Source organism: Polyodon spathula, chromosome 9, assembly GCF_017654505.1.
Source record: "Polyodon spathula isolate WHYD16114869_AA chromosome 9, ASM1765450v1, whole genome shotgun sequence".
In the NCBI taxonomy this organism is placed as follows: Eukaryota; Metazoa; Chordata; class Actinopteri; order Acipenseriformes; family Polyodontidae; genus Polyodon; species Polyodon spathula.
This window is the reverse complement of record NC_054542.1, coordinates 50222174-50244364: the sequence shown is the minus strand read 5'-3', so window position 1 is coordinate 50244364 and position 22191 is coordinate 50222174. Positions and strand designations below refer to the sequence as shown.

Genomic DNA, 22191 nt, shown 5'->3' with positions numbered 1-22191 from the left:
ACACGCCTACAGGTCCCATGCATTATGCAGTGTCGGGTTTCACTAAGAGATATTACAACCACAGTTCTGCAGGCAATGTCAGTTTCCACTGCAATTGCTGAGATTATTACAAGCGTCTTTGACAGAACCAGCGAAGAAGATATTCAAAATCAACCATTTACCTTTTTAAGACTATATCCAGCATGGAAAATGATTGGAGGTAGTAAAATGTTGAAGAAAACCTCTGGATCAAAAGTGACCTGCACAAAAAAATAAAAATAGGAATTAGAAACTCTGTTGAGATTTAGAGAGTATACATTTACAATACAATAGCAGGAATGTTCAACGGTAGCAGTTTCAGCTGTTCCAGCTTTTAATACAGTCACGTTCAAGCCCGCTTCTCTAATGCGAGGCACGCTGGACGCAGGACGCAGGACGCAGGCACTTCTTGTACGGATGCCTCCACTATAGTCCAGGGCTTTTCTGCTTAAAAATGTAAAAACAGCTTTTCAAATACAGTATAGTATTAGTATAGTACAAGTGTTCTATTGCACCATTGCAGCAAAAGCTTTGCCTTAAACTACCATCTCAAATCCCTTCTCCCCTGACTATTCAGGGACTGGGCTGAAGTTGTGACTGGCCTAAGGTCGTATTTTATAAAAAGGCTGTGTGGTGTTGTTATGGGAAACAACATACTGGAATCTCAGTGTGGAAACTCCCAGTGACTCAGTCTCAAGACTGATACCATGTGTCTGGAGGAGGAGGAGGAGGAGGAGTGGGAGGAGGGGGGGGTCTGTAAGCATTGCCACATCGTCACACTTGAATAGGCAGGAATGAACCCAGTGCAGTTCAACAGGACTGGAGTGCTATTCTCATTTCAATCACCTGGAGCACTTGATGTTAACGAATCACGGCTGTTTAGATGATGTGCTCATACTGCGGTGTGAGTAGGTAAACTGCATGAACTTCTACATACATACAGTACCAGCATACACCAGGCACCACAGCCTGTAGTGGAATTACTACGCAGATAATCTGTCACATCTTGATCAGCAGCTATTTGCCAGGATTGCTTTTTCTAAATTTTCTATACAATTTTAATTTTATGCCCCCTCATTCACTTCCTGCACTACAGATAATAAAACTTGTTTCCCCTACAGCTACAACTAAAACGCTCACCACACACCCTTAGAAAAGTTTACTGCGCTATTTTTGCAAAACGCTCATCACACATCCTTAGAAAAGTTTACTGCGCTATTTTTGCAGTTTACTCCATGCTTTCTCCATGGTTAATCTGCGTTTAGCACAGTGTACCCTGGCTTGCCATGTTTATTAATATGCTGTACTATACCTCATTGTTCTCTACAATGCTTCCCTATGCTCTCACTGTGCTGTATTACACTCTGCTATGCTTCTAATGTGGCAAACACTTATAAAGGCAGGCACTTAACTGAAGGTCTTTGAGGTCTGAGGAGTGCGCTATCAGAGTGAAGTGATCCAGGACTGTGGGAGCGGAGCAGTGCGCTATCAGAGTGGAGTGATCCAGGACTGTGGGAGCGGAGCAGTGCGCTATCAGAGTGGAGTGATCCAGGACTGTGGGAGCGGAGCAGTGCGCTATCAGAGTGGAGTGATCCAGGACTGTGGGAGCGGAGCAGTGCGCTATCAGAGTGGAGTGATCCAGGACTGTGGGAGCGGAGCAGTGCGCTATCAGAGTGGAGTGATCCAGGACTGTGGGAGCGGAGCAGTGCGCTATCAGAGTGGAGTGATCCAGGAATGTGGGAGCGGAGCAGTGCGCTATCAGAGTGGAGTGATCCAGGACTGTGGGAGCGGAGCAGTGCGCTATCAGAGTGGAGTGATCCAGGACTGCGGGAGCGGAGCAGTGCGCTATCAGAGTGGAGTGATCCAGGACTGTGGGAGCGGAGCAGTGCGCTATCAGAGTGAAGTGATCCAGGACTGTGGGACCGGAGCAGTGCGCTATCAGAGTGAAGTGATCCAGGACTGTGGGAGCAGTACCTTGCGCAGCATGTCGTTCTGCTCCACGTTGTGGATCTCCCGGGAGTTTATCTCTCCCTTCAGCGTGTACTCGAAGAACTTCCCGCTGACGTTGAGCAGCAACGTGCTCACGGGCCGGCCCGTCAGGGCACAGCTGGGGGGCGTCTTGTTGTGGTAGCTGGTGGAGGGAATGCCATAGCGCAGGATCACCCCGACCAGCAACCCTGCATTCAAGAAGAGAAAGTCAGGCATCATTATCACACATCGAGTGTGTGTGTGCGAGTGAGTGAGTGAGTGTATGTATATACACACACACACACACCTGTTTTTACAGTAGTCTCTCACTAATCTAAACCAGTTAGGCCAGGATCCTGTTGAGGTTTTGCAATTTGCAAAGAATACTAATTGGAATCTATACCCTACAAAAACAAATGACAGTACTGTAGAATTATTACATTGAAGGCTGGTTTCTACAATGGCTTTTAGAACACATTTATTAGCAGCAATAAATCACAGAGGTAATACAAGACTGTGACATCACTGCCATATAGTGCATTATTAGCTTATTACAAACAGTACCCCCGATAGGGTTACTTCTCACTGCAGTGGATGTCTACAGGCTGAACAGTCATAGAAAAAAAAAAAAAAAAAAAAATCACCAGACTGCACTAAAGACAGCGTGCCCTGAGAAATCTATCGCTGAGAAATATAGCGCTGGATATGGGTACAGATCATCCCTTTCATCTGGCAAGAGCTCAAATCTAATTCATGCCACACAGCTGAAGTGCTTTCCACTGTAGATTAGGACAATGAGAGTGTACTGGCTGTGTTTCAGTACAAATACAGTCCTACTGTACTTCCACTGGAGCACAGCTGTATGCTAATCCTGGCTGTGCTATTCAGTTCTTTTAGGTATTTTCCAAAGAAATATTTAGCTCACTCAACCACATGCGCTGGCCATTAAAACACACACCTGCCATAGCACTGTCAATATGATTTACCCTTCTAAAAGTTCACTGTGGTGTTTTTGTAGTTTTACCAGGCTTTTCCCACGATGATACCATGCATTTAACATGGTTTGTGAATATGCTTACCATACCATGCTATTTTTACCATGCTTTCACTGTGCTCTATTACAATTTTTTATGCTTTTAAAAAGGGCAGAGTCGTTACAGGCAACCTGAACAGCAGTGGTTTGATGTGGAGAGTCTGAAAGGAGTTTAACCCTTTCGGTGCCAGGAGGATAGGATTCTGGAGTACTCCAATGCACCAAAAGAGAGATCTCATAATGAGGGTCACAGTAGTGTGGACACTAGAGCCAGGAGTATCAGGATGACCAGGGCATGCAGTACATGCACTATAAGAACACATATGTAGAAGATCCACTGGTAAGCAAAGATGGGCAGATGACATGACAGACAGACACCTCCCTAGATCTCCAGAATCTGACACTCTCAATAACTAAATAATGTGACTGGCAAGTTCCATGACAACTGGAGAAGCGGTTCTGCAGATATATGCACACTTGTGAAGCGTGACATACAGAGGAACACATGTACAACTCATCAGACCCTCATATACAGTATCCATTGCAGACTCTCTGGGAAACAACATGCATTTCTGCCAAGGTGAAGTTTTATATTCCATAAAGTACTAGGGATGCCATCTGAATAACATATCATTCAGCCACGTGAGGGACAGATAGTTTACACAAAGGTGAGCTGCACTGATAGGGCATTTCTATTGAACCCCTGTGAAGAATAAGAGTCAAGGCAGAGATCCCACAATAAACTCATAAACCAGTGAAGCTAATTAAAGGTGTTGCAGAAAATACAGTGCTAAACCTGACTAGAGCGAGTCACTGCAATGCACACAGGCCATGCTCCTCAGGCATGCTGCACTACTGGACTTCCATCACTCATAGCTCTATGAATGAAAAATCTACAGTGAGAGCTATACCACTGCTTGTATAATCTACAGTGAAAGAGCTATACCACCGCCTGTATAATCTACAGTGAAAGAGCTATACCACTGCCTGTATAATCTACAGTGAAAGAGCTACACCACCGCCTGTATAATCTACAGTGAAAGAGCTATACCACTGCCTGTATAATCTACAGTGAAAGAGCTATACCACTGCCTGTATAATCTACAGTGAAAGAGCTATACCACTGCCTGTATAATCTACAGTGAGAGCTATACCACTGCCTGTATAATCTACAGTGAGAGCTATACCACTGCCTGTATAATCTACAGTGAAAGAGCTATACCACTGCCTGTATAATCTACAGTGAAAGAGCTACCACTGCCTGTATAATCTACAGTGAGAGCTATACCACTGCCTGTATAATCTACAGTGAAAGAGCTATACCACTGCCTGTATAATCTACAGTGAGAGCTATACCACTGCCTGTATAATCTACAGTGAAAGAGCTATACCACTGCCTGTATAATCTACAGTGAAAGAGCTATACCACTGCCTGTATAATCTACAGTGAAAGAGCTATACCACTGCCTGTATAATCTACAGTGAAAGAGCTACCACTGCCTGTATAATCTACAGTGAGAGCTATACCACTGCCTGTATAATCTACAGTGAAAGAGCTATACCACTGCCTGTATAATCTACAGTGAGAGCTATACCACTGACTGTATAATCCTCAGTGAAAGAGCTATACCACTGACTGTATAATCTACAGTGAAAGAGCTATACCACTGCCTGTATAATCTACAGTGAAAGAGCTATACCACCGCTTGTATAATCTACAGTGAAAGAGCTATACCACCGCCTGTATAATCTACAGTGAAAGAGCTATACCACTGCCTGTATAATCTACAGTGAAAGAGCTATACCACTGCCTGTATAATCTACAGTGAAAGAGCTATACCACTGCCTGTATAATCTACAGTGAAAGAGCTATACCACTGCCTGTATAATCTACAGTGAAAGAGCTATACCACTGCCTGTATAATCTACAGTGAGAGCTATACCACTGACTGTATAATCTACAGTGAAAGAGCTATACCACTGCCTGTATAATCTACAGTGAGAGCTATACCACTGCCTGTATAATCTACAGTGAAAGAGCTATACCACTGCCTGTATAATCTACAGTGAGAGCTATACCACTGCCTGTATAATCTACAGTGAAAGAGCTATACCACTGCCTGTATAATCTACAGTGAAAGAGCTATACCACTGCCTGTATAATCTACAGTGAAAGAGCTATACCACTGCCTGTATAATCTACAGTGAAAGAGCTATACCACCGCCTGTATAATCTACAGTGAAAGAGCTATACCACCGCCTGTATAATCTACAGTGAAAGAGCTATACCACTGCCTGTATAATCTACAGTGAAAGAGCTATACCACTGCCTGTATAATCTACAGTGAAAGAGCTATACCACTGCCTGTATAATCTACAGTGAAAGAGCTATACCACTGCCTGTATAATCTACAGTGAAAGAGCTATACCACTGCCTGTATAATCTACAGTGAGAGCTATACCACTGCCTGTATAATCTACAGTGAAAGAGCTATACCACTGCCTGTATAATCTACAGCGAGAGCTATACCACTAACTGTATAATCCTCAGTGAAAGAGCTATACCACTGACTGCATCGGGTTGCTAAGCAACGCAGCCAGAAAAGAGCTTAAAACAAGGGCCCGGCTCAGTTCCTGTCTTTAACCCTGCGCACAGCACAGCAGTTCAATTAACTCTGACCCAGGGCTTCAGCAATACCATCGTTTCCTGTTTCACTGCTGCTACACCTGCATGTGTCACTGCTTCACAACGATAAACTGGGGGTTTTCCGTCCCATTAAAAAAAATAACTGCACCAATGACAATTTGGAGCAAATAGTAGCTTTGATAACCTAACCCCGTAGCTTTTAATACCAGACATTACTCTAAATATTTTAAAATGAAAATGCCCAGTTCTAATGCACAGTGTATTGATTTGTCCCAAACATACTGAAAGCAAGTGTCTGCTCCAGACAAACTGTATTAGAATTGACTCTGCACCAAGCCAGCCCCCCGTGCCCCCGAGCACTGTGAGAAACACCCAGCCTGGGACACGCAGGACCACAGCTCAGTCTAGTGAAGCTGCTTTAATCATTCCTGCACAAGCACCCCTGGGCACTGTTGTCACTAGCACTGAAAGAGAATTAAAAAACACACACACATACACACACACCACTCTGCCAGAATGTGATTGCTCTTCTCAGTCTATACCGGAGATGAGCGAATGTGATTGCTCTTCTCAGTCTATACCGGAGATGAGTGAATATCATTGCTCTTCTCAGTCTATACCGGAGATGAGTGAATGTGATTGCTCTTCTCAGTCTATACCGGAGATGAGTATGAATATTCTATCAGATCTCTCAAATTATAGTTGTGGTCACACCAGTTAAAACGCAATGGAAAGTACCTCAGATTGTCAGAGGAAAGCCCAGGAGAGGGTATCAATGCAGGTTCAAACAGAACGAGGATTCTAACAGAACAACAGGTGTTCCCTCAGCGGCCACTGGACTCTCAGAACTCTTCTCATTATGACTGGCATCAGGAGCCCGCTCATGTGGAACAATGTTAGTCTGCACATCCCATGGGCTATAGCTTTGTTTTTTTAGATAATCATTTGCATTTTATTTCTGTAAATCTGAAATTCTCCTCTGAGCCAATCGGAGTATTTTGAACAAAGGTAATGAAAGAATATAGCAGCTGAGTCATGAGTTTTCACAGTGTATCAGGATGCATTAGCAGGCATCAGTATCACTTTAACATCATAATTCAGCCTGTGCTGTATCACATTACAATTCAGCCTGTGCTGTATCACATCACAACTGTATCACCAAACCGATTTGAACATCACAATTCAGCCTGAACTGTATCACATCACAATTCATCCTGTTCTGTATCACATCACAATTCAGCCTGTGCTGTATCACATCACAATTCAGCCTGTGCTGTATCACCAAAACAATTTTCTTGACATGTCACAACAAACATCCAGAGTTTCAATGTGTCATCAGTTTGTTCTGCATAAAGAAATAAATGTGACCCTCTCTGGGCATTTTGATTTGATGGCATCCTGCAAAGTGATTTGATGGAAACCTGCAATGTGATTTGATGGAATCCTGCAATGTGATCTGATTTGAATCCTGCAATGTGATCTGATTTGAATCCTGCAATGTGATCTGACTTGAATCCTGCAATTTGATTTGAATCCTGCAATGTGATCTGATTTGAATCCTGCAATGTGATCTGATTTGAATCCTGCACTGTGGTCTGATTTGAATCCTGCACTGTGGTCTGATTTGAATCCTGCACTGTGGTCTGATTTGAATCCTGCACTGTGGTCTGATTTGAATCCTGCACTGTGGTCTGATTTGAATCCTGCACTGTGATCTGATTTGAATCCTGCAATGTGATCTGATTGAATCCTGCAATTTCTTTGAATCCTGCAATGCACTGATTTGAATCCTGCAATGTGATCTGATTTGAATCCTGCACTGTGATCTGATTTGAATCCTGCACTGTGATCTGATTTGAATCCTGCAATGTGGTCTGATTTGAATCCTGCAATGTGATCTGATTTGAATCCTGCAATGTGATCTGATTTGAATCCTGCAATGTGATCTGATTTGATTTGAATCCTGCACTGTGATCTGATTTGAATCCTGCAATGTGATCTGATTTGAATCCTGCAATGATTTGAATCCTGCAATGTGATCTGATTTGAATCCTGCACTGTGATCTGATTTGAATCCTGCACTGTGATCTGATTTGAATCCTGCAATGTGATCTGATTTGAATCCTGCAATGTGATCTGAATCCTGCAATCCTGCAATGTGATCTGATTTGAATCCTGCAATGTGATCTGATTTGAATCCTGCAATGTGATCTGATTTGTGATCTGATTTGATCCTGCAATGTGATTTGAATCCTGCATGTGATCTGATTTGAATCCTGCAATGTGATCTGATTTGAATCCTGCAATGTGATTTGAATCCTGCAATGTGATCTGATTTGAATCCTGCAATGTGATCTGAATCCTGCATCCTGCAAATGTGATTTGAATCCTGCAATGTGATCTGATTTGAATCCTGCAAATGTGATCTGATTTGAATCCTGCAATGTGATTTGAATCCTGCAATGTGATCTGATTTGATCCTGCAATGTGATCTGAATCCTGCAATGTGATCTGAAATCCTGCAATGTGATTTGAATCCTGCAATGTGATCTGATTTGAATCCTGCAATGTGATCTGAATCCTGCAATGTGATCTGAATCCTGCAATGTGATCTGAATCCTGCAATGTGATCTGAATCCTGCAATGTGATCTGATTTGAATCCTGCAATGTGATCTTGAATCCTGCAATGTGATCTGATTTGAATCCTGCAATGTGATTTGAATCCTGCAATGTGATCTGATTTGAATCCTGCAATGTGATCTGAATCCTGCAATGTGATCTGATTTGAATCCTGCAATGTGATCTGATCGATGAATCCTGCAATGTGATCTGAATCCTGCAATGTGATCTGATTTGAATCCTGCAATGTGATTTGAATCCTGATTTGATCTGATCCTGCAATGTGATCTGATTTGAATCCTGCAATGTGATCTGATTTGAATCCTGCAATGTGATTTGAATCCTGCAATGTGATTTGAATCCTGCACTGTGATCTGATTTGAATCCTGCACTGTGATCTGATTTGCATCCTGCAATTTGATTTGAATCCTGCAATGTGATCTGATTTGAATCCTGCAATGTGATCTGACTTGAATCCTGCAATGTGATTTGAATCCTGCAATATGATCTGACTTGAATCCTGCAATGTGATTTGAATCCTGCAATGTGATCTGATTTGAATCCTGCAATGTGATCTGATTCCTGAATCCTGCACTGTGATCTGATTTGAATCCTGCAATGTGATCTGAATCCTGCAATGTGATCTGACTTGAATCCTGCAATCCTGCAATGTGATCTGATTTGAATCCTGCAATGTGATCTGATTTGAATCCTGCAATGTGATTTGAATCCTGCAATGTGATCTGATTTGAATCCTGCAATGTGATCTGATTTGAATCCTGCACTGTGATCTGATTTGAATCCTGCAATGTGATCTGATTTGAATCCTGCAATGTGATTTGAATCCTGCAATGTGATCTGATTTGAATCCTGCAATGTGATTTGAATCCTGCAATGTGATCTGATTTGAATCCTGCAATGTTGATTTGAATCCTGCAATGTGATCTGATTTGAATCCTGCAATGTGATTTGAATCCTGCAATGTGATCTGATTTGAATCCTGATCTGATTTGAATCCTGCAATGTGATTTGAATCCTGCAATGTGATCTGATTTGAATCCTGCAATGTGATTTGAATCCTGCAATGTGATCTGATTTGAATCCTGCAATGTGATGATTGAATTGCAATGAATCCTGCAATGTGATCTGATTTGAATCCTGCAATGTGATCTGATTTGAATCCTGCAATGTGATCTGATCCTGAATCCTGCAATGTGATCTGATTTGAATCCTGCAATGTGATTTGAATCCTGCAATGTGATTTGAATCCTGCAATGTGATCTGATTTGCAATCCTGCATCTGATTTGATCCTGCAATGTGATCTGAATTGAATCCTGCAATGTGATTTGAATCCTGCAATGTGATCTGATTTGAATCCTGCACTGTGATCTGATTTGAATCCTGCACTGTGATCTGATTTGAATCCTGCAATGTGATCTGATTTGAATCCTGCAATGTGATCTGATTTGAATCCTGCAATGTGATTTGAATCCTGCAATGTGATCTGATTTGAATCCTGCAATGTGATCTGAATCCTGCAATGTGATTTGAATCCTGCAATGTGATCTGATTTGAATCCTGCAATGTGATTTGAATCCTGCAATGTGATCTGAATCCTGCATGTGATTTGAATCCTGCAATGTGATCTGAATCCTGCAATGTGATTTGAATCCTGCAATGTGATCTGATTTGAATCCTGCAATGTGATTTGAATCCTGCAATGTGATCTGATTTGATCCTGCAATGTGATTTGAATCCTGCAATGTGATCTGATTTGAATCCTGCAATGTGATCTGATGAATCCTGCAATGTGATCTGATTTGAATCCTGCAATGTGATCTGATTTGAATCCTGCAATCCTGCAATGTGATCTGATTTGAATCCTGCAATTTGATTTGAATGCAATGTGATCTGATTTGAATCCTGCAATGTGATTTGAATCCTGCAATGTGATCTGATTTGAATCCTGCAATGTGATCTGATTTGAATCCTGCACTGTGATCTGATTTGAATCCTGCAATGTGATCTGAATCCTGCAATGTGATCTGATTTGAATCCTGCAATGTGATCTGATTTGAATCCTGCAATGTGATCTGAATGTGATCTTGAATCCTGCAATGTGATCTGATTTGAATCCTGCAATGTGATCTGATTTGATCCTGCAATGTGATCCTGCAATGTGATCTGAATCCTGCAATGTGATTTGAATCCTGCAATGTGATCTGAAATCCTGCAATGTGATCTGATCCTGCAATGTGATTTGAATCCTGCAATGTGATCTGATTTGAATCCTGCAATGTGATCTGACTTGAATCCTGCAATGTGATTTGAATCCTGCAATGTGATCTGATTTGAATCCTGCAATGTGATCTGATTTGAATCCTGCACTGTGATCTGATTTGAATCCTGCAATGTGATCTGATCCTGCAATGATTTGAATCCTGCAATGTGATCTGATTTGAATCCTGCAATGTGATTTGAATCCTGCAATGTGATCTGATTTGAATCCTGCAATGTGATCTTGAATCCTGCAATGTGATCTGATCTGAATCCTGCAATGTGATGAATCCTGCAATGTGATCTGATGAATCCTGCAATGTGATCTGAATCCTGCAATGTGATCCCTGCAATGTGAATCTGATTTGAATCCTGCAATGTGATCTTGAATCCTGCAATGTGATCTGATTTGAATCCTGCAATGTGATTTGAATCCTGCAATGTGATCTGATTTGAATCCTGCAATGTGATCTTGAATCCTGCAATGTGATTTGAATCCTGCACTGTGATCTGATTTGAATCCTGCAATGTGATCTGAATCCTGCAATGTGATTTGAATCCTGCAATGTGATCTGATTTGAATCCTGCACTGTGATCTGATTTGAATCCTGCACTGTGATCTGACTTGAATCTTGCAATGTGATCTGATTTGAATCCTGCAATGTGATCTGATTCCTGAATCCTGCAATGTGATTTGAATCCTGCAATGTGATCTGATTTGAATCCTGCAATGTGATTTGAATCCTGCAATGTGATCTGATTTGAATCCTGCAATGTGATCTGATGAATCCTGCAATGTGATCTGATTTGAATCCTGCAATGTGATCTGATTTGAATCCTGCAATGCCTGCAATGTGATCTGAATTTGAATCCTGCAATGTGATCTGATTTGAATCCTGCAATGTGATTTGAATCCTGCAATGTGATCTGATTTGAATCCTGCAATGTGATCTGATTTGATCCTGCAATGTGATCTGAATCCTGCAATGTGATCTGATTTGAATCCTGCAATGTGATCTGATTTGAATCCTGCAATGTGATCTGAATCCCTGCAATGTGATCTGATTTGAATCCTGCAATGTGATCTGAATCCTGCAATGTGATCTGATTTGCAATCCTGAATCCTGCAATGTGATCTGATTTGAATCCTGCAATGTGATTTGAATCCTGCAATGTGATCTGATTTGATCCTGCAATGTGATCTGAATTGAATCCTGCAATGTGATTTGAATCCTGCAATGTGATCTGATTTGAATCCTGCAATGATTTGATCCTGCAATGTGATCTGATTTGAATCCTGCAATTTGATTTGAATCCTGCAATGTGATCTGATTTGAATCCTGCAATGTGATCTGACTTGAATCCTGCAATGTGATTTGAATCCTGCAATGTGATCTGATTTGAATCCTGCAATGTGATCTGATTTGCATCCTGCACTGTGATCTGATTTGCATCCTGCACTGTGATCTGATTTGCATCCTGCAATTTGATTTGAATCCTGCAATGTGATCTGACTTGAATCCTGCAATTTGATTTGAATCCTGCAATGATCTGATCCTGCAATGTGATTTGAATCCTGCAATGTGATCTGAATCCTGCAATGTGATCTGAATCCTGCAATGTGATCTGAATCCTGCAATGTGATCTGAATCCTGCAATGTGATCTGATTTGAATCCTGCAATGTGATTTGAATCCTGCAATGTGATCTGAATCCTGCAATGTGATTCGAATCCTGCAATGTGATTTGAATCCTGCAATGTGATCTGACTTGAATCCTGCAATGTGATCTGAATCCTGCACTGTAATCTGATTTGAATCCTGCACTGTAATCTGATTTGCATCCTGCACTGTAATCTGATTTGCATCCTGCAATGTGATCTGAATCCTGCAATGTGATCCTGCAATGTGATCTGAATCCTGCAATGTGATCTGATTTGAATCCTGCAATGTGATTTGAATCCTGCAATGTGATCTGAATCCTGCAATGTGATTCGAATCCTGCAATGTGATTTGAATCCTGCAATGTGATCTGAATCCTGCAATGTGATCTGATTTGAATCCTGCAATGTGATTTGAATCCTGCAATGTGATCTGATTTGAATCCTGCAATGTGATTTGAATCCTGCAATGTGATCTGATTTGAATCCTGCAATGTGATCTGATTTGAATCCTGCAATGTGATTTGAATCCTGCAATGTGATCTGATTTGAATCCTGCAATGTGATTTGAATCCTGCAATGTGATCTGATTTGAATCCTGCAATGTGATTTGAATCCTGCAATGTGATCTGATTTGAATCCTGCACTGTGATCTGATTTGAATCCTGCAATGTGATCCTGCAATGAATCCTGCAATGTGATCTGATTTGAATCCTGCAATGTGATTTGAATCCTGCAATGTGATCTGATTTGAATCCTGCAATGTGATCTGACTTGAATCCTGCAATGTGATCTGATTTGAATCCTGCAATGTGATTTGAATCCTGCAATGTGATCTGATTTGAATCCTGCAATGTGATCTGATCCTGCAATGTGATCTGATCCTGCAATGTGATGATCCTGCAATGTGATCTGATGAATCCTGCAATGTGATCTTGAATCCTGCAATGTGATCTGAATCCTGAATTTGAATCCTGCAATGTGATCTGATTTGAATCCTGCAATGTGATTTGAATCCTGCAATGTGATCTGAATCCTGCAATGTGATTTGAATGCAATGTGATCTGATTTGAATCCTGCAATGTGATCTGATTTGAATCCTGCAATGTGATTTGAATCCTGCAATGTGATCTGATTTGAATCCTGCAATGTGATCTGATTTGATCCTGCAATGAATCCTGCAATGTGATCTGATTTGAATCCTGCAATGTGATTTGAATCCTGCAATGTGATCTGATTTGAATCCTGCAATGTGATCTGATTTGAATCCTGCAATGTGATCTGATTTGAATCCTGCAATGTGATCTGAATCCTGCAATGTGATTTGAATCCTGCAATGTGATCTGAATCCTGCAATGTGATCTGAATTTGAATCCTGCAATCCTGATCTGATTTGAATCCTGCAATGTGATCTGATGAATCCTGCAATGTGATCTGAATTTGAATCCTGCAATGTGATCTGAAATCCTGCAATGTGATTTGAATCCTGCAATGTGATCTGAATCCTGCAATGTGATCTGATTTGAATCCTGCAATGTGATCTGATTTGAATCCTGCAATGAATCCTGCAATGTGATCTGATTTGAATCCTGCAATGCAATCCTGCATGTGATGATCCTGCAATGAATCCTGCAATGTGATCTGCACTGAATCCTGCAATGTGATCTGATCTGATGAATCCTGCAATGTGATCTGATTTGAATCCTGCAATGTGATCTGATTTGAATCCTGCAATGTGATCTGATTTGAATCCTGCAATGTGATCTCCTGCAATGTGATCTGAATCCTGCAATGTGATCTGAATGATCTGATTTGAATCCTGCAATGTGATCTGATTTGAATCCTGCAATGTGATCTGATTTGAATCCTGCAATGTGATCTGATTTGAATCCTGCAATGTGATTTGAATCCTGCAATGTGATCTGATTTGAATCCTGCAATGTGATCTGCACTGTGATCTGAATCCTGCAATGTGATTGATGAATCCTGCAATGTGATCTGATGCAATGTGATCTGATTTGAATCCTGCAATTTGATTTGAATCCTGCAATGTGATCTGATTTGAATCCTGCAATGTGATCTGATTTGAATCCTGCAATGTGATTGCAATGAATCCTGCAATGTGATCTGATTTGAATCCTGCAATGTGATCTGAATGTGATCTGATCCTGCAATGTGATCTGAATCCTGCAATGTGATCTGAATCCTGCAATGTGATTTGAATCCTGCAATGTGATCTGATTTGAATCCTGCAATGTGATCTGATTTGAATCCTGCAATGTGATTTGAATCCTGCAATGTGATCTGATTTGAATCCTGCAATGTGATCTGAATCCTGCAATGATCTGATTTGAATGATCTGAATCCTGCAATGTGATCTGATTTGAATCCTGCAATCTGATTTGAATCCTGCAATGTGATCTGATCCTGCAATCCTGCAATGTGATCTGATTTGAATCCTGCAATGTGATCTGATTTGAATCCTGCAATGTGATCTGACTTGAATCCTGCAATGTGATTTGAATCCTGCAATGTGATCTGATTTGAATCCTGCAATGTGATTTGAATCCTGCAATGTGATCTGATTTGAATCCTGCAATGTGATCTGAATCCTGCAATGTGATTTGAATCCTGCAATGTGATCTGATTTGAATCCTGCAATGTGATTTGAATCCTGCAATGTGATCTGATTTGAATCCTGCAATGTGATCTGCAATGTGATCTGAATCCTGCAATGTGATGATTTGAATCCTGCAATGTGATCTGATTTGAATCCTGCAATGTGATCTGATTTGAATCCTGCAATGTGATCTGATCCTGCAATGAATCCTGCAATGTGATCTGATTTGAATCCTGCAATGTGATCTGATTTGAATCCTGCACTGATCTGATCCTGCAATGTGATCTGAATTTGATTTGAATCCTGCAATGTGATCTGACTTGAATCCTGCAATGTGATCCTGAAATCCTGCAATGATTTGAATCCTGCAATGTGATGATTTGAATCCTGCAATGTGATCTGAATCCTGCAATGTGATCTGATTTGAATCCTGCAATGTGATTTGAATCCTGCAATGTGATCTGATTTGAATCCTGCAATGTGATCTGATTTGAATCCTGCAATGTGATTTGAATCCTGCAATGTGATCTGATTTGAATCCTGCAATGTGATTTGAATCCTGCAATGTGATCTGATTTGAATCCTGCAATGTGATCTGATTTGAATCCTGCAATGTGATCTGATGAATCCTGCAATTTGATCTGAATCCTGCAATGTGATCCCTGCAATGTGATCTGAATCCTGCAATGTGATCTGAATCCTGCAATGAATCCTGCAATGTGATCTGATTTGAATCCTGCAATGTGATCCTGCAATGTGATCTGATTTGAATCCTGCAATGTGATCCTGATTTGAATCCTGCAATGTGATCTGATTTGAATCCTGCAATGATGAATCCTGCAATGTGATCTGATTTGAATCCTGCAATGTTGATTTGAATCCTGCAATGTGATTTGAATCCTGCAATGTGATCTGATTTGAATCCTGCAATGTGATTTGAATCCTGCAATGTGATCTGATTTGAATCCTGCAATGTGATCTGATTTGAATCCTGCAATTTGAATCCTGCAATGATCTGAATCCTGCAATGTGATTTGAATCCTGCAATGTGATCTGACTTGAATCCTGCAATTTGATTTGAATCCTGCAATGTGATCTGATTTGAATCCTGCAATGTGATCTGATTTGAATCCTGCAATGTGATCTGATTTGAATCCTGCAATGTGATCTGATTTGAATCCTGCAATGTGATCTGATTTGAATCCTGCAATGTGATCTGACTTGAATCCTGCAATGTGATCTGATTTGAATCCTGCAATGTGATCTGATTTGAATCCTGCAATGTGATCTGATTTGAATCCTGCAATGTGATTTGAATCCTGCAATGTGATCTGACTTGAATCCTGCAATGTGATCTGATGAATCCTGCAATGTGATCCTGATTTGAATCCTGCAATGTGATCTGACTTGAATCCTGCAATTTGATTTGAATCCTGCAATGTGATCTGAAATCCTGCAATGTGATTTGAATCCTGCAATGTGATCTGATTTGAATCCTGCAATGTGATCTGATTTGAATCCTGCAATGTGATTTGAATCCTGCAATGTGATCTGATCCTGCAATGTGATTTGAATCCTGCAATGTGATCTGATTTGAATCCTGCAATGTGATCTGATTTGAATCCTGCAATGTGATTTGAATCCTGCAATGTGATCTGATTTGAATCCTGCAATGCCTGCAATGTGATCTGAATCCTGCAATGTGATCTGAATCCTGCAATGTGATCTGAAATCCTGCAATGTGATTTGAATCCTGCAATGTGATCTGATTTGAATCCTGCAATGTGATTTGAATCCTGCAATGTGATTTGAATCCTGCAATGTGATCTGATTTGAATCCTGCAATGTGATTTGAATCCTGCAATGTGATCTGAATCCTGCAATGTGATTCGAATCCTGCAATGTGATTTGAATCCTGCAATGTGATCTGATTTGAATCCTGCAATGTGATTTGAATCCTGCAATGTGATCTGATTTGAATCCTGCAATGTGATTTGAATCCTGCAATGTGATCTGATCCTGCAATGTGATTTGAATCCTGCAATGTGATCTGATTTGAATCCTGCAATGTGATCTGATTTGAATCCTGCAATGTGATCTGATTTGAATCCTGCAATGTGATCTGATCTGAATCCTGCAATGTGATGAATCCTGCAATGTGATCTGATGAATCCTGCAATGTGATCTGATTTGAATCCTGCAATGTGATCTGAATCCTGCAATGTGATCCTGCAATGTGATTTGAATCCTGCAATGTGATTTGAATCCTGCAATGTGATCTGAATCCTGCAATGTGATTTGAATCCTGCAATGTGATCTGATTTGAATCCTGCAATGTGATCTGAATCCTGCACTGTGATTTGAATCCTGCAATGTGATCTGATTTGAATCCTGCAATGTGATCTGAATCCTGCAATGTGATTTGAATCCTGCAATGTGATCTGATTTGAATCCTGCACTGTGATTTGAATCCTGCAATGTGATCTGATTTGAATCCTGCAATGTGATTTGAATCCTGCAATGTGATCTGATTTGAATCCTGCAATGTGATTTGAATCCTGCAATGTGATCTGATTTGAATCCTGCAATGTGATTTGAATCCTGCAATGTGATCTGATTTGAATCCTGCAATGTGATTTGAATCCTGCAATGTGATCTGATTTGAATCCTGCACTGTGATTGTTGCAGTCTTCACTGACTCTTAACCTGCTATTCAGACTGTTTGTGCACACAGGTCACGCATCCAATGACGTCCAGCTCTTTCCAGTGATGCAGCTTTCCTTCATGAACCTTCCAGCACTGAAATGTAAGCGTTTGATTTAATTAGCAGCTCATCCTTTTGCAATTAATCGTAAATTCATGTCAGGCAGGTCAGAAAGCAGCACTCGCCCCTACTTGCTGTTGGAGAATACCACAATAACCGCTTCCTGTGTCCAGGAAATTCAAGATTCCACACACGCAGCAAACACAGTACTACTGGCACTTCTGAAGACTTGCTAACCTCGCTCTCAAACAAACTGGACTCCAACAAAACCAAAAACAACAACTGTACGTAAAACACGCAGCCTGTGATGCAGAGGGAATGTCCACTCCTGCTTTGAACGATGTTAGCATGACCACAAAGAGACTACAGAACAGGAAACAGAACAGATGAATGTCATTATTTCTTAGCATTCCCAGCACTGCATACTTTTAGACAGAGCAGCCTCGCCCATAGAAATAACCAACACACTGCACAACACAACACTATGCTCTCTTGACATCTGCTCTAAAGCACATTTAGAATACTCCCATCAAATGCCTGCATCAGTATCATTATAACACACACAAACTGGGTGGTTTTTATGAGAACAAGCTGCCATGTCTATAGATTCATTGGGTGGTGGTCGTCAGTCAGGGTGTCTAATGCCAGGGGCGTCATTCAGCAAAGAATGTCTGGTAAACCCTGCATTATAGAATCCATGCCGGGTGCTCTCAAAACGCAAGGGACACTGCAGAGCAGCACATGTCTCATTCACACCAGCAACTAACCCATTAGAACAGATGAACTAAACCGCCTGCTGAAGAGAGGACCTGGGCAGGTCCTTTATCCCAGGGCAAGTGCACTGACACAAAGCACTCCCAGCACTCACACACGCAGTCTTTTGAATGCTGGCTGGAATTATGTTGCAAGACACAAAGATTGCCACAAGATAAACCAATAAAACAGGTTTCACAGCAGCTTGAAAAATACATTTAAAAAAAACACATTGCTATGAGTAAACTAAGCAAGCCCGCCTCTATATGCAGCTCTATTGCAACTGTTTCACAGATGGGAGTCCACGACTTTGATAAGAAACCAATCTCGTTCTAAATCACTTGCACATTGGGCGAGTGTTGCAAGAGCCATGTTAGGACAGGGGCGGTCGGGATAGCGTTACACATAGGATGTTTAAATGCATTGAATCACACTCTGTTAAAGCTATTTTTGGGAGCTACACTGGATTGATTTGCAATCGCCTACCTGACGTGTTTTGACAGTATGAATCATGACTCAAAGGGTATTAGAAGGCACTTGCGTGTATTCCAGAACGTCGCGATGGATTCATTATATCGAAGGACCAATAGTTGCTTAGCATCGCATAAATGTAATTGCCTCAAGCCAAAGCGCATTATCATGCACAAAAAAACCAAAATAAAATAAAATAAAATAAAATATTGCAAGTTTCCAGATTTTACGGTCAAACGAATTCAGGAAATTACTAATCACATGATGGCAACATAATAACAAAACAGATTTGTATTTTATTTTAATATCGCCATGTATGTATACTGAAGTGTCGCGTCTTTCGTCCTAACTCAATGCGTTTGGCACTATACAGCCGGACGCAATTATGCAAATACAGCAAGAAAAAAAAAACCTTAACAAATCTCACCATATATCATAGCCAAGCCCGTCTCGTGCAGAAAGCGGACTCGTCTGTGTTTAAATAACCAGATGGTAAGAATGGTTAATGTCAGCAACAAGATGAACGTTAGTAAATTAACACTGTCCTGCCGGTGGCTCTCTTCAGCCTCTTTCTCTGTAGTAAGCTCCTCCATGCCGCTGTCTTCGGCGTTCATCTCACAAGCCTGAGAAATCAAGAAGATGACAACGGGAAATATTGTTTTCCGATCCCAGAGGTAGACATTCCACTGCTTTAGCGTGTCTGCAAGACCCATGGTGCAGTAGATGATAATAATAATAATAATAATAACGGTCTGCCTCTATCGGTGTTGCTACTGCGTAGGGAAGTGAAACACAGGGCTACACCATTCAACCTCCGCCCACAGGCACAGCGTACTGCTCAACCTTTTAAAGACACACTGCGCCATTTACGCGCCGCTGTGCAGCGCCTGCCTTACTGACAATGAGTGCTCCGTTAGATAATCGACCAAATACGAGACAGATGAAAAAAAATACTACACTTTATAGTGCTGCTATTATTATTATTATTGCTATTATTATTATTATTATTATTATTATTATTATTATTATTATTATTATTATTAGCAGTATGTAAGGTTAGAGCTAATTTAAGGTAGTTGTGTTTAAAAGGCTACAGGCAGGAATGCCTAGAAAATGCATAGCATGCATAGCCAGCAGATTTTTTTTTCTAAATATATATAAGCTAGTTGTTAAGTGATATTACTGTACAGCGTGCAGTTTTTCATGGTTTTTCCCTACAGCACATGTTAATCTGGTATTAGCAATTCCAAGAGCAGCACTAGCCCCGCCCCCAAGGGCTGTGCAATTGCAATGTTTAAGAGTTTTAAAAGCAGCTCAGTTTTAGGACCATGGAGATAATAATACTGGGCTCTACATGCATTACAGATCATGAGTGACACCTAGAGTGTGAACTGGTGTTTAATCTCGTTAAAGGAGACCCTGTGATTCCTGGTTCATCAGGGCAGTTTGGGACACACAGGTTTTTTAAACCCAAGTCCTATTGGCTCAGCTGCCTTTTGCCTAGCAGGTCTACAAGTACTAGAACGCATTGTGATGTGAGTTTAAAAAGCTTGAACTGTCTCTTCAGCAGTGTTTCCTCTTCCAGGCACCTTGCTCTGAACAACACATTTCAATACTAGACCACTAATTGCTACATATGTTTTGATATTTAAGAATAGAATGACTCACACATTCTCACACTGACCTCACTTATCACAGCCTATTCATTGTACTGATAGGATTCTTTGTTCAGCTTTAAGGAAAGATGCTATCGAAAATGTAACTATCATTGAGACATTAGTCCTGTGAATCACAAATGAGCAAAGAGATAGATTAGGAAAAACAAGCAAACATTGAATTACTGTATTCTAGTCTAAACCTTCTTGGAACACATAGCCTAAGGGATCAGCACAGGGTTCAGCTGTTGATCATTTAAATCTTTGAATGTGGTTTGAATGCAAGCACACATGTCCCTCCTTTGAGTTGCTCCTTCGCTCACAGGATTCCCACTGCCTTGTTCACATGCCCTGGCTGTCGCCCACATGCCTGGGCTGTCATCTACATTCCTGAGCTGTCGTCCACATGCCTGTGCTGTCGTCCACATGCCTGGGCTGTCGTCCACATGCTGAGGCTGTCGTCCACATGCCCGGGCTGTCATCTACCTTCCTGAGCTGTTGCCCACATGCCCGGGCTGTCGCCCACATTTCTGAGCTGTCGTCCACATGCCTGGGCTGTCGTCCACATGCTCAGGCTGTTGTCCACATGCCCGGGCTGTCGTCCACATTCCTGAGCTGTCGTCCACATGCCCGGGCTGTCGTCTACATTCCTGAGCTGTCGTCCACATGCTCAGGCTGTCGTCCACATGCTCAGGCTGTCGTCCACATTCCTGAGCTGTCATCCACATGCTCAGGCTGTCGTCCACATGCTCAGGCTGTCGTCCACATGCCCGGGCTGTCGTCCACATTCCTGAGCTGTCGTCCACATGCCCGGGCTGTCGTCTACATTCCTGAGCTGTCGTCCACATGCTCAGGCTGTCGTCCACATTCCTGAGCTGTCGTCCACATGCTCAGGCTGTCGTCCACATTCCTGAGCTGTCGTCCACATGCTCAGGCTGTCGTCCACATGCCTGGGCTGTCGTCCACATGCTCAGGCTGTCGTCCACATGCCTGGGCTGTCGTCCACATGCTCAGGCTGTCGTCCACATGCCTGGGCTGTCGTCCACATTCCTGAGCTGTCGTCCACATGCCTGGGCTGTCGTCCACACTCCTGAGCTGTCGTCCACATGCCTGGGCTGTCGTCCACATGCTCAGGCTGTCGTCCACATGCCTGGGCTGTCGTCCACATGCTCAGGCTGTCGTCCACATGCCTGGGCTGTCGTTCCTCAGCTAAGCAGGTACAAGCCTACAAATTGCTATTTTATGTTCAGTGTAAAAGCTTCTAAATATATTGTATATTGAAATGATCTAAGTTGGGCGGTGTTGTCTTGCTCTCCTGAATAGTAATGGTTATAAACTGTCCTGTATAGAGTACAGGGTTTAAGATGGTGAGTGCATTTGTTCTTCGACAGCAGGGCAACACAGCACTGCACACCACATGAAGAAGCATTAGCATTATTATTTTTTTTTTTTGGTGAATGGAAAACCAAAACTTCTGATGTTAAAATACTAGTGACAAGCAGGATATCATTGAGTACTGGTATTCTACTGCTTTTTCTTATGCGTGGGTAAAGCTTTCTTCAATTTAGACCAGTTGGTGTTAATCAGTGTTAAAAGCAGGGCGCAGAGCAGCACAGCAAGCCCTGCCTGAGAGTCACAGATAGCACAGGTGGCATGATAGATAAGTGACGCAGCCTGGGTGTTTTGTGTAGACTGCAGTGTCAGG

General features: G+C 41.7%; 1 protein-coding gene across 1 annotated transcript in view; it reads right to left on the bottom strand.

Annotated features, from left to right (window-relative positions):
- LOC121321006 (sodium/hydrogen exchanger 7-like) overlaps positions 1-19573 on the bottom strand; it is a 45116-nt gene extending 25543 nt beyond the window's left edge. The window contains exons 1-3 of the mRNA XM_041259895.1: positions 19259-19573; positions 1993-2195; positions 162-239 (exon numbers count right to left, since the gene is read on the bottom strand). Of these exons, the coding sequence (XP_041115829.1) occupies positions 162-239; positions 1993-2195; positions 19259-19544 (567 nt within the window). The 5' untranslated portion in view covers positions 19545-19573. The remainder of the gene's footprint in view (positions 1-161; positions 240-1992; positions 2196-19258) is intronic.
- Between the last annotated feature and the right edge of the window lie 2618 nt (positions 19574-22191).